At 41.0% G+C, this 14140-nt stretch overlaps 1 protein-coding gene across 4 annotated transcripts in view; it reads left to right on the forward strand.

Annotated features, from left to right (window-relative positions):
* Nucleotides 1–4053: 4053 nt before the first annotated feature.
* INSL6 (insulin like 6) overlaps nt 4054–14140 on the forward strand; it is a 197100-nt gene continuing 187013 nt past the window's right edge. For 3 of the 4 annotated variants that reach the window (XM_055350623.2, XM_055350622.2, XM_055350621.2), the window contains exon 1: nt 4055–4446. In XM_055350623.2, coding sequence (XP_055206598.2) covers nt 4158–4446 — 289 coding nt within the window. In that variant the 5' untranslated portion in view covers nt 4055–4157. Of the gene's footprint in view, nt 4447–14140 lie in introns of all 4 variants that reach the window. The other variant, XM_004047773.3, reaches the window with a different exon arrangement.

A 14140-nucleotide genomic window follows, 5' to 3' on the forward strand; every position in this document is an offset into this window, starting at 1 on the left:
TCACAGAAAATATGAAGTTGTTAGTAAGAAATTGGTCATGAAATTTAAAAAGTGGCAGATATGATCATAAATCAAAATGAGTTTCTCTAAGAACCTCTGACTGGATGAAGTGGAGATTGGAAGATGGTACCGATAGAAGGCTATGAAGAAGGGAATTCAGAAAAGAGCTTCAGAACCTCAGAGACCATCAGCTACCTGGGATAAAGCCAGCGAGAGTGCTGTCTGAAATACTGATTGCAATCCAAAAGTATGAGGACAATGCCCAGCAAAGTTAATGCTAGAACAAGACAAACATGCTGCCCCAGAAGTAAAAGGCAGCTTCCCAGATCGAGCCTGTCCCTGGCCCATGTCCCTCATCCCTTCCTCTGCAAAGTTATAATTCAAGATGATATTTGGGTGGGGACACAGAGCCAAACCATATCAGCAGTAATAAGTAGGTACACCTTAAGTAGGCAGAAAAAGAACAAGCCAGAAGAAGGAAGAAAAAAAAATGAAGATTACAATGGAGCTAAATAAAACAGAAGATAGGCAAATTCCTTGAACCCAGGAGCAGCCAAGATGGCGGAACAGAAACAGCTTCACTCTGCAGCTCTTACCTAGAAGGATGAAAATGGAGAGTGAACTCTGCATTGTCAATTGAGGTACCAAGATTATCTCACTGGGACTGGCTATGTAGTTGGTGCGACCCACGGAGAGTGAGAAAAAGCAGGGTAGAGAGAGGGCCCACCTGGGAGCTGCATGGGGCAAAGGGAACTCCCTCCCCCAGCCATCTGGGGCAGTGATGGATTGTGCTACCCTACCCTGAAAACCACACTTTTGCCATGGATCAATGCAACCTGCAGATCAGGAGGTCTCCTTGTGAGTCCATGCCACGAGGGACTTGGATCACAAGCACAAAGCTGTACAGACTCATGATGGTGGCTGGGGTGGGTAGCCACTAGAGCAGGCACTGAGACACAGGAATATTTGCATACTTCAGCTTTGGAAACTCCCGCGATGCAGGAGATCCATCCACTCCCATGGGAAGGGAGCTGAAGCCAGGGAGCCAAGAGGTCTTGCTCCCACGGAACCCCACAAGCTAAAACCTACTGGCTTAGAATCCTCTCTGGCCAGCACGGCAGGCTACAGACTGCCTAAAAAGACTGAGTTCATGGGGGTGAGGGGATGCTGCCATCACTATGGCTGCAGTCCACAGTTTTCCCGTGCCACTGGTGCCAACGAGACTCAGCAGTCTGAATTGGGAGCAATTCCCCAGAGTGCAGCACAGCAGCTGGGTCAGTTTGTAGCCAGACTGCTTCTTTAAGCAGGATCCTGATCCACTCCTCCTCACCAGGCAGGGGCCCCCACTATGGGAATCTCAGCATCCCCAGCCAGGGGTTCATGGACGGAATTGTGATATCCCTGAGAGGAGCCCCTGGGAGGAGAAGTGGCTGTGGTATTGTGGATCAGCCATCTTAGTCTTTTCTGCCTGCTGGCTCTGAAGAGTAAGGGCAGCCCAGACAAGGGGGATTCCCACCAGTGCAGCACATCCACACTGCCAAGGGGCAGCTAGATTGCTTATTTAAGTGGGTCCCTAATCCTGGTCATCTTTTGAAAGAACCAACTTTAGTTTTGTTAAACTTTTCTATTGTTTTGCTAGCCTCTATTTTTAAAATTTTTTTTGTTGGACTTTCATTATTTCCTTTTCTCTGCTAAGCTTGGGCTTAACTTTGTTCTTCTAGTTCCTTGAAATACAATGTTAAGTTGTTTATTTGAGATCTTTTTTGACATAGGTGCTTATTACTATAAACTTCTCTCTCAGCACTGTGTTTGCTGCATACCATAAATTTTGGTATGTTGTGTTTCCATTTTGGAGTTTTTGAGATGGAGTCTCACTCTGTCACACAGGCTGGAGTGCAGTGATGCCCTCTCAGCTCACTGCAACCTCCGCTTCCCAGGTTCAAGCCATTCTCCTGCCTCAGCCTCCTGAGCAGCAGGGATTACAGGTGCCTGCCACCACACCTGACTAATTTTTCGTATTTTTAGTAGAGACAGGGTTTCACCATGTTGGCCAGGCTGGTCTTGAGCTCTTGGCCTCAAGTGATCCACTCACCTCAGCCTCCCAAAATGCTGGGATTACAGGCATGAGCCACTGAGCCCAGCCTGTCTCAAGATATTTTTTAAATTCCCTTTACATTTCTTCTTTGACCCACTGGTAGTTAGGAACATGTTCTTTAATTTCCACATATTTGTGAGTTTTCAAAAGTTCCTCCTTTTTTTGATTTCTACTTTCATACCATTGTGGCCAGAAAAGATATTTGATATTATTTTATTCTTCTAAATTTATTAGGACTTGCTTTGTAGCATAACATATGATCTATTCTGGTGAATGTTCTCTGTGCATTTTAGAAGAATGCGTATTCTGTTGCTGTTGGATGGAATGTCCCATAAATATCTGTTAGCTCCACTTGTTCCAAAGTATAGTTCAAGTCTTTTGATGAGTCTCTTGTGGGCAGTATATAGTTGAGTCTTTTTTTTTTATCCATTCAGCCCAGTTTTTTGATCAAAGAACATAATCCATTTACATTCAAAGTAGTTATTGATGGGTTAGAATTTACTACTGCCATTTTGTTAATTGTTTAGTGGTTATTTTGTAGATCCTTTGTTCTTTTCTTTTTCTCTTGTTCTTTTTGTGATTAGATGATATCCTGTAGTGGTATGCTTGATTTCTTCTTTTTTATCTTTTATATATCTACTATAGGTTTTGCCTTGTGGTTACCACAAGGCTTACATTCATCTCAGTATGATTAATATTTTCCTTTCTCAAAAACTTTACCTGATAAAGTTCTGACTAGGACTCATGGCCCACTATAGTTTGGACATAAGTTATTTTTTAAGGAAGGTGATTAAATTTTACTAATCTATATTATATCAACCATTTAAAAAATTCAATTGGCAGTTAATTTAACAGCATTCATGGATGCCACTGGGAAGCAGGGAAAAGATAGGGAAACGGAAAATTAAGAAAAAGACATAGAGTCAGAAGACAGAAAAGAAAGGGAGAAAAAAATAAAATTGTATAGGGAAATGGTGAGATCACTGATAAGCTTGCACCTGTGGCTTCAGCAGCCTGAACCTTATTCCTGAGACAGCCACCGAATGCCCTCTTGTGGCCGATAGTACATCCTTCCACGCCAACACACTAATGACACAGAACTTCATTTAAAATGATAAAGCTACCTATGCCGATTGCGCTTCGCTTCCCCGCCCCTTCCCTCCTAACTGAGCAAAATTATCTCACCTAAATGAGCATTTCATGCTGCATGCTGTTATTCTTACAAGGCAAATCCTCTAGGGGTCCCTGTCACAAGTTAATTTGGTAATAGACAATCCTCTACATTATCTAACCGAAAGAACCAGATTTCCATCCCAGGTACCTCAAGACAGCATCCCTACTTCTTTTTTCTGGAGATTGAGGCTAAGGCCCATGCCTCCCTGTGAACCAGTAGGATTTTTCTGAAGAAGCTTTGAACCTGACTAAACGCACATGGCCATATGCAACACTTAAACGTTTCACCACATATTTGATTGCCAGCTAAATGCCAGATCCCGGGGTACAATGGAAAGCAAGAACAGACGCAGGCCCTTGCCTTCATGAAGCGGGGGTCTCAGGAAAGAGGTTACACGCCCACAAATGGAAACAGGTCGATTAACACCGTGAAAGAGATGACAGGGGGTTTCTGTGAGGGAGACGAAGCTTCATTAACAACCTGGCAAACAAGAACGAGAAACGCATTCCAGGTGGAGGGAGCAACATTTTTTAACCTACGTTATCAGGTAACAGGGGTCCTATGTTCTCACGCTTGGTGAGGAATCTCCCATTGAGGAAGGAAAGAAAAATGAGTCAAACTAGGGGGTGGCAGGGTAGTGAGGGGATTTTTGGCTTTCATTTTAGGAGCCAGAGCCTGCTACCTTCGACCACCTGAGACCCCTGAGCTGGCGGGAAAGCCTTGACGCAGCCGGCGCGCGCCTTCCCTTGAAGTTCTGGCGACGCCCCCACGCGCTCGGAATTCCACAGTGTTTGTGCGCGCCGCTCGGCCTGGCGCAGGCGCAGACAGGGAGCAGGGTCAGGCCGACCGCCATTGCACAACGCGGAGGACTAGCCTGGGGTCACAGGGATGCCGCGGCTCCTCCGCTTGTGTCTGCTGTGGCTTGGACTCCTGCTGGTTCGGTTTTCTCGTGAACTGAGCGACATCAGCAGTGCCAGGAAGCTGTGCGGCAGGTACTTGGTGAAAGAAATAGAAAAACTCTGCGGCCATGCCAACTGGAGCCAGTTCCGTTTCGAGGAGGAAACCCCTTTCTCACGGTTGATTGCACAGGCCTCGGAGAAGGTCGAAGCCTACAGCCCATACCAGTTCGAAAGCCCGCAAACCGCTTTCCCGGCCCGGGGAAGAGGCACAAACCCAGGTAAAAATCGAAACCGAAGGCATGTTTGTTCACCTGTGTATAGTTCTTATTCCTGCATTTGCTCTGCCAGAAGCTGAGCTTCCCCAGGAAGTGGAATTTGCGCCTAGTACACAGCTCTTTAAAAAATGGTAGAAAACAGTGTATTGAAAATATACAAAACTTCAATGAAGCGCTTTTTTTTTTAACTTAGAGGAAATAAATGTACACTTGTAAGTCTACGTATTTATGTAAGAATGTTGTTCCTTTCTGGAGTGCCAGTCATCTGGCAAACTCCTTTTTGTCCTTCAAAGCCCAACTTAAGTATCATTTTCCCTGTGAAGTCATCATTGACCTTTTCATAGCCAATGGCTCCATTGTCCTTTCTACCACAGTATCTGGCACATAGTTGTATTTGACTGTCGTCATTGGCTACAGAATCAGCCCAACCTTGTAGAAGATAAAAATGCAGAGTATCTTGTTCAAAAAAGCAGGAAAGGGCCATGAAAATAAAGGTAGTAAAATATAAAACTGTTTTCCTTACTTGTCCATATCCCCTGGTCACGTACCAGGAGATAGGCCTGGTCCGTTCTCCTATCAGTCTTCATTTAAGAGTTTACGTACTTGTATTTCATTCGCTTAAAGTTTCAAAGGTAAATTTATTGAGAACAACAAAGGAACATTTAAACCAAATGCAAGGCCTGTGTGACTACATAGGTTTCAGTCCCATAAAGTCAGCCCTATATACCATACTATATTATAGGGACTATTTCATGCATATTTTTGTCTGAAATGTCTAGCAGATGGCCTAGCACATCGCATGTGTTTAATATGCGCTGAATTTATACTTGATGCTTTCAAGCAGTCTGCAGGAAGGATATTCTTGTTTCAGATTCATTGGTATCATCTTACTATGTTTTTACATTTTGTGACTAAGACATTTTAGTCCCAGTATGATTTGTCATTTTAAAAGAAATTGCACTTTGTTTATAGTGTATCCGTAGGAAGAAGATTACTGCCTTTTACAGTAATTCAGTTGATTTGATTTGGACAAATCTTGTAAAAGTGAAGATTTCTGAAATTAAGGAAATGAGTAAACTATCATGCCAAAAAGAGACCCTAATGTAGAGGACTGAAAAAAGTCAAACAATGCACATTGTAGGCACTCATTAGCTTTTTTGGAATGAATGAATAGAATTTATAAAATCACTGTTGCTGAAAGAATAAAAACTTTTAAAGACAGAAACCATGAGACTGATTCATGATCATTTTCAAACCGACCCATCAAACTAACCCACATGCAAACCTCACCTTGTCCTTCTGTTATAATGAAGGAAGTGTCTCTCCCCAGTCTTCTACTTATACTTTAGTTCAGTGACTCTCACGCTTTAATGTGCATATGAATCATTTGGGAATCCTGTTAATTTAGAGACTCTGAGTTAGTAGGCCTGGTGTGGGGCCTGAGATTTTTCGTTTTTAACTAGCTCCCAGGTGCTGCTAGTTGGTGGCCCACACTTTTGAGTAACAAGGTCCAGTTTACTGTCTGTCTCTCTCTCTCTCTTTTTTTTTTTTAACTCCTCTTTCTTATTCTTTTCTCCCAGGAGTGCAAGGAGAGCCTTCCCTTTCTGCTTTATGTTGGGTGGGCATTTCTCTCACATTAAATACTGTGCTTTCACTACCTATGCTATAATACTGTAGTCAAAATTTTATTTTTAGACCTCCAACTTTGAGGCTGTTATTCAAAGAGAGGTTGGAATGCCTTTTCTCAACAAAGTGCTCTAAAGACAATTTTCTTAATAGAAATGTTCAACCTTAAAACTCAGCTTGTTAATGATCCCTTTGTTTTAAGTATTATTCACACTCCCCTGGAAGAATAAATGTCATTAATAATGAGCAGAAAGCTGCAATGAAACAAGACTTGTAGAAAATAAAAATGTATCTGAAAATATTTGAAAATTGTTATACCCACAAAACCTGCTACTATGGAAACTATGTAAAAGACAGTTTGCTGAAGTGGAAATACTATGTAACAGTAAAACCACAGATGTATTGAAATATGTAGAGGAAGGAAAAATGGGTTAGGTTATCAACATGAATTGTATTATAATTTTAAAAATTATTAATCTATAAGGGAAGATGACATTTATTCTGTCCTGTTAATTTCTAGGAAATAATTTAGAAGTAGCAGAGATGTATATGTTTCTAATATAGAATACATAATTATGACATCATTTTTATATGTGACTGTGGCTGGAAAGTTGATTACTTTTTATTTCACTTTTACCAGCAGGACAAGTTGTTGTGTTAGATCAAGTCAGTTGTCTGAAATTTTAATATCCTGATGATCTACTTGAGTCTGACACAGAAAAATATAATTTGCTACGCAGCTATTAAAAAATGCTTTTTTTCAAAGCTACTTATACATATCTTGAATCTGTAATTGTGTGCTTCTTGTTAATGGACCCTGAAGGTGGAGGCAGTATCTCCAAGACCTACTCCGTAATGTAGCACCATGAAGTTGACATCATATTTCTAAATTACGACTGAGTATTGTGCTTCCGAGATATTAGTGCCAGGTGAAATCATTAATGTTTCAAAATCAGCTTTTCATAATCTGTAACCCCTATTCCAGTTAGATTAATCATATCCCCATATTCTTAGTCTTCATGTCACATATTCTTGTTTTTTTTGTTTATGTTTCAGATATCACAACTAGTCTGTAAAGGGCCCTTCTCTTTATATATTAGTTCAACAAAATTTGAGTACCTATCATGTGTTAGGCACTCTTCTTGGTGATTGGGATGTTAGAGTAAACGGTGAAGGCTCCTACCCTCATGAAGCCTACAGAATAGTAAAGATAGACAATTAACATAAGCAAATTATAATTTACAGAAGGTGATTATCCTCACTTAGCCCCTTTCTCCACTCCCATTCTCCTCCTCTCCTTGGCAATTGTTGTAATGTGTTTATTATATATTTTTTTGTTTTTATAAGTTTTTGCAAATTATGCATTCTTTCCTGTTCATATGTTTTTAAGATATATCTAAAAGGCATTTAAGATCTATATCTTATTGTTGCTATGTGAACATTTATTTAGTCCATTGCTTCTAACTACTGCATAATACTCATGTGCATTCCTCACATTTTACTGATTTATTCAGTTTTGAACACCTAACCTATATAGCCTTGAACTCGCTACCACTACAGATAACACTGCCATGAACATCATTGTATGTGTCCCATTATGAACCTAGAAGTGTTTCTGGGATACACATCTAGAGTGGAATTGCTGTGTCATGAAGTATGTGTATGTTTAATTTGCCTGAGGAGTATCAGATTGCTCTTCAGAGTGACTACACCAATGTATAGTTGCACCACCAATCCTGTGTCCTCATATCTATGTCAACAATTAGCATTATACAGTTATTAACTTTTACCAGTGTAATAGATGTAAAATGACACTTATTTCTATTTTAACTTGCTCTGGGTCTGAACATCTTTTCATATACATGTTAACTTTTGGATTTTCTCTTAAAATTTCCTGTTTATATATTTTGCCCAATTCTTGTTGGAATTGTTATCATTTTCCAGTTGGTTTATAGGAGTTAATCAAATCTAGATACAGTAACAACTAGTTGTTGGTTTTAGATGTCACAAATATGTTCTCCCATTTTGACATCTGTCTATTGCTGTTGCTTGACAGAAAGCCTTAACTTTTATATAATTAGGCAGTGTTTTGCCTTATGTATTAGAGGTCCTTTTCTGTCCTTCTGTTAACTTTTCAGTTTTACTTTTCACATTAAGTCCTTAATTATTAGGCTAATTTTTAGTTCTGGTCTCGGTAGGAATATTACCTCACTTTCTCAATAAGTCTTTTTTTCTCTACATAGGGAGCTAGTTTTCTGAACACTTTCTACTAATCAATTATTTTTCTCACTAATTTGCGGAATAACCATTACTGATAAGTTTGAGCTTTCTACTTTATTTAATTGGTCATTTATTTGGCCTTTTATCGTTACTATTTTTGATACTGTGACTCTATAGGATGTCATTTATCTGGCAGGACAAGTCTTCAATGTTTATTTTTTCCCTTAAGATTGACTAAGCTAATTCTTCAACCTTTATTCTTTCATATATATTTAAAAGTATGCTTATTGAATTTCTTTTTTAAAAATCCACATGGAATTTTATTTGGGATGCGTGGAATATTATCAGGGGAACCCGCCCCCAATATTTCAGTGTAGGTTCTATTTTCCATAAGTGTCCGCCGGCTGAGAAATAAAGAGTACAAAGAAAGGAATTTTACAGCTGGGCCGCCGGGGGTGACGGCACGTATCGGTAGGACTCTAATGCCCGCCTGAGCCTCAAACCAGCAAGTTTTTTGTTAAGAGTTTCAAAAGGGGAGGGGGTGTAAGAACAGGGAGTAGATCACATGCTTCAAAGTGCAAGGAGCAGAACTACTAATAAGGGTCTAACAAAGATGACATGCTTCTGAGGGAACAGGACAAATGGCCAAAGCAGAACTATGATAAGGGTCCAATAAAGATCACAAGGGAAAGGGCAAAAGCAGAACTACTGATAAAGGTTTATGTTCAGTGGTGCACATATAGTCTTGATAAACATCTTAAATAACAGAAAACAGGGTTCGAGAGCAGAGAACCAGTCTGACCACAAATTTACCAGGGTGGAGTTTTTCCCCACCCTAGTAAGCCTGAGGGTACTGCAGGAGACCAAGGCGTATATCAGTCCTTATGTCAACCACATAAGACAGACATTCCCAAAGCGACTGTTTATAGACCTCCCTCCAGTAATACATTCCTTTCCCAGGGTATTAATACGAATATTCCTTGCTAGGAAAAAGAATTTAGTGATATCTTCCCTACTTGCACATCCGTTTATAGCCTCTCTGCAAGAAGAAAAATATGGCTCTTTTTGCCCAACCCCGCAGGCAGTCAGACCTTATAGTTATCTTCCCTTGTTCCCTAAAAATTGCTGTTATTCTGTTCTTTTTCAAGGTGCACTGATTTCATATTGTTCAAACACACGTTTTACAATCAATTTGTACAGTTAACACAATTATCACAGTGGTCCTGAGGTGACATACATCCTCAGCTTATGAAGATAACAGGATTAAGAGAGTAAAGACAGGCATAAGAAATTATAAAAGTATTATTTGGGAACTGATAAATGTCCATATTAAAATGAAATCTTCACAATTTATGTTCCTCTGCCACAGCTCCAGCCGGTCCCTCCGTTCAGGGTCCCTGACTTCCCACAATAGAATATATACACTAATTTGAAGAGGATTGACTTCTTTTTTTTGCTTCACCTTTTAAGTTCAGGAGTACATGTGCAGGATGTGCAGGTTTGTTACATAGGTAAATGTGTGTCATGGTGGTTTGCTGCACAGATCATCCTATCACCTAGGTATTAAGCCCAGCATCCATTAGCTATTCCTCCTGATACTCTCCCTTCCCCCAGGGTCCCTGTCAGGCAGGCCCCAGTGTGTGTTTTCCCCTGCATGTGTCCATGTGTTCTCATCATTCAGTTCACACTTACAAGTGAGAACATGTGGTGTTTGGTTTCTGTTCCTGGGTTAGTTTGCTGAGAATGATGGTTTCCAACTCCATCCATGTCCCTGCAAAGGACATGATCTCATTCTTGTTTATAGCTGCATAGTATTCCATGGTGTATGTGTACCAAGTTTTCTATATCCAGTTTATCATTGGTGGGCATTTAGGTTGATTCCATGTCTTTGCTATTGTGAATAGTGCTGCAATGAACATATGCTTGCATGTATCTTTATAACAGAATGATTTACATTCCTTTGGGTATATACCCAGTAATGGATTGCTGGGTCAAATGGTATTTCTGCCTCTAGGTCTTTGAGAAATCACCACACTGTCTTCCACAATGGTTGAACCCTACCAACAGTGTAAAAGTGTTCCTTTTTCTCCACAACCTTGCCAGCATCTGTTGTTTTTTAACTTTAATAATAGCCATTCTGAGTGGCATGAGATGGTATCTCATTGTAATCTTGATTTGCATTTCTCTAATGATCAGTGATGTTGAGCTATTTTTTGTTTGTTGGCCACATATATGTCTTCTTTTGAGAACTCTCTGTTCATGTCCTTTGCCCACTTTTTAATGGGGTTGTTTTTTTTTTGTTGTAGATTTGTTTAAGTTACTTATAGATGCTGGATATTAGAGCTTTGTCAGATGGATAGATTGCAGAAATTTTCTCCCATTCTGTAGGTTGTCTGTTCACTCTCATGATTTTTTTTTTTTTTTTTTTTTTTTGCTGTGCAGAAGCCCTTTAGTTTAATTAAATCCTGTTTGTCAATTTTTGATTTTGTTGCAATTGCTTTTGGTGTTTTTGTTTTGAAATCTTTGCCTGTGCCTGTGTCTTGAATGCTATTGCCTAGATTTTCTTCTAACGTTTTTATGGTTTTGGGTTTTACATAAGTCTTTAATCCATCTCGAGTTAATTTTTGTGTAGAGTGTAAGGAAGGGGTCCAGTTTCAATTTTGAGCCTACAGCTAGCCAATTCTTCCAGCACCATTTAATAAATAGAGAATTCTTCCCTCATTGCTTGTTTTTGTCAGGTTTGTCCAAGATCGTATGGTTGTAGGTGTGTGGTGTGTGGTTTTGAGTTCTCTATTCTGTTCCATTGGTCTATGTATCTGTTCTTGTACCAGTACCAAGCTGTTGTGGTTACTGTAGCCTTGTAGTATAGTTTGAAGTTGGGTAGTGTGATGTAGAAAACCACAGAGATGGTGGCTGCCCCTCCCCACAGGAACTTTGTTCCAGAGTGAGATCAGAGCTCTGTCTGTATAACTCTGGCTGGAGTGGCTGAAGCCTCCACATGGAGGTCCTGCCCAGTGAAGAGTAATGGATCAGTGTCCTGCTTAAAGAAGCAGTCTGGCCACAATCTGCCAAAGCAGCTGTACTGCCTTCTGGGGAACCCTTTCTCATGCCAACCAGCAAGCTGGAACAGCTGAGTAAAGGGAACCGTGGAGATGGCGGCAGCCCCTCCTCCCCAGGAGCTCAGTCCTAGGGAGAGATCACAGCTCTGTCCCTGTAACCCTGGCTGGAGTGGCTGAAGCCCCTACAAGGAGGTCTCACCCAGGCAGGAGGAATGGATTGGGGTCCCACTTAAAGCAGCAGTCTGAGCGTGGTGGCTCATGCCTGGAATCCTGGCACTTTGGGAGGCCAAGGCGGGCGGATCACTTGACATCAGGAGTTTGAGACCAGCTTGGGCAACATGGCAAACCCTGTCTCTACTAAAAATACAAAAATTAGCTAGGCATGGTGGCATGTGCCTGTAATCCCAGCTACTCGGGAGGCTGAGGTGGGCGAACCTGGGAGGTGGAGGTTACAGTGAGCCAAGATCACGCCACGGTACTCCAGCCTGGGTGACAGAGCGAGACTCCATCTCAAAAAAGAAAAAGAAAAAAAAATAATCAGTCTGGCCACAGTCTGGCACAGCAGCTGTGCTGTGTTGTGGGGTACCTTCCTCCTCCGGACTGTTTGGATTCTCCAAAGCTGGGAGGCTGGAACAGCTGAGTTGACCTTTCCCAGATATGGCGGCTGCCCCTCCTCCCCGGAACTCTGTCCCGTTTCAGGTGGACTCCAGCTTTTGCCTTGGGTGGCTGGAATTCCAAATCAGGTCTTAATTTGTGAGGTGCTGTGGAAGTGGGACGTGCAGAACAACTGCTTGGCTCCCTGGATTCAGCCCCCTTCCTTGGGATATGCACTGTCATATCTTCTGCCTTGCCAGGATCCCAGGGCCAGAGTCTGTAAAACTCCTGGGCCTCGTTGTGTGCCTGAGCGTTTGCTCCACTGAGACTCCACACAGCTCTGTGTATCGAACCCAAGGCCCTAGTGGCATGGGCTCACAATGGGATCTCCTGATCTGCAAAGATCTGGGATCAAAGATGGGATTTCCTGATCTGGGTTTCAGAGATCTCTGGGAGAAACGTGATTTCCCGGGCGGGGTGGCACAATCACTCACCACTTTCCTTGGCTGAGGGTGAGTTTCCTTTGGCTCTCTGCTGTTCCTTGGTAGGTCATTCATTGCTCCACCCTGCATTTCTTCTTTCTCTCTGGATCAAGTTGTTTGCCTAGTCAGTCCCAATGTGAGAACCTGGATATTTCAGTTGAAGGTGCTGAATTCACTCTTTTATTCCTCTCCCTGAGCGCCATGGATCACAGCTGCATCTAATTGGCCATCTTGTGCACCCAACTCCCCCCGACCCCATTGACCTCTTTATTACATAAAGTCATCCTAATCAAAGTCATGAAATTACTTATATTCTATTCTTATGATTTTAAAGTTTTCTTTATGGAAACTTTTACAGTATCATTGGTTAATTTCATGCTTAATACTTTTTTTCTTTAGCTATTGTAAATACCTGTGAATTATATTTACTAGTTAGCGACTTGGCTAGAGAAATGCAACTTACTTTTATAGGTTGATCTTTATCCAGCAACCATGCTGAACTATCTTCATAGTTCTAATAGTTTGTTGATTCTATAGGTTTTTTATCACTTGAAAATGATAGTTATATCACTTTCTTTCTAAACTTATACCATTTTTTTTTGCTTTGATTTCTTGTTTTGTTCCCAGGCTTAAAGGGCACGCATTTAAATATCTCCATTAGGTATGACGTTTGTAGGTTTATGCTATATAATCTTAAGGTAAGGAAGCTTGCTAAGAGATTTTTTTTTTTTAATCATCGTAAATAGGGCTGAACTTTATTAAGGTCTTCTTTTCGCATACTTTTGCTTAGTCTTATGATTTTTTCTTTTATTAATTAAGCAAATACTCATTGGGTACCTACTAAGCATCCAGGCACAATTTTAGAATCTTGGGAATATGTCAGTGGACAAAACAGACAAAGATCAAAGGCTTTATGGAGCTTTATTAAGTAATAAATGTAATAAGTAAATATTAGAAAGTAGTAAGAGCTACAGAAAAATGAAAAATAAAACAGGATAAGGGAGATAAACAGAGCAAGGAGTTGAAAGGTGGGGTATAGTATTAAACAGTGTGGTAAGGGTAGACCAATTATTGAAAAGGTGAGATTTAAAAAGAAGTGGTAAGGGAATTATCCAAGTGGATATCTGGAGAAAGGGCATTTATGCAGAGGAAATAGTGGAGCAGAGGCCCTTCTGCCTGATGTATACAGGGAATAGCAAAGAGGCCAAATGTGGTTGGAGCAGAGAAAATGAGGAAAGTAGTAGAAGATAAGGTAGGAGAGGTAATAGGCAGACATGATAAAATAGGGTATTTTAGGCCAGTAATCCCCAACCTTTTTGGTACCAGGGACCAGTTTCATGGAAGACAATTTTTCCTTGGACCAGGGAGGGGAATGATTTTCAGATGATCCAAGCGCATTACATTTATTGTGAACTTTATTTCTATTACTATTACATGGTAATGTTTAATGAAATAATTATACAACTTACCATAATGTAGAATCAGTGGGAGCCCTGAGCTTGTTTTCCTGAAACCAGATGGTCCCATCTGGGGGTGATGGGAGACAGTGATAGATAATCAGGCATTAGATTCTCATAAGGAGCGTGCAACCTAGATCCCTGGCATGCGCAGTTCACAATAGGGTTCACACTCCTATAAGAATCTAATGCTGTCCCTGATCTGACAGGAGGTGGGAGCTCAGGTGATAATGCGAGCAATGGGGAGCAGCTGTAAATA

Source organism: Gorilla gorilla, chromosome 13 (assembly GCF_029281585.2).
Source record: "Gorilla gorilla gorilla isolate KB3781 chromosome 13, NHGRI_mGorGor1-v2.1_pri, whole genome shotgun sequence".
Taxonomy (NCBI): domain Eukaryota; kingdom Metazoa; phylum Chordata; class Mammalia; order Primates; family Hominidae; genus Gorilla; species Gorilla gorilla.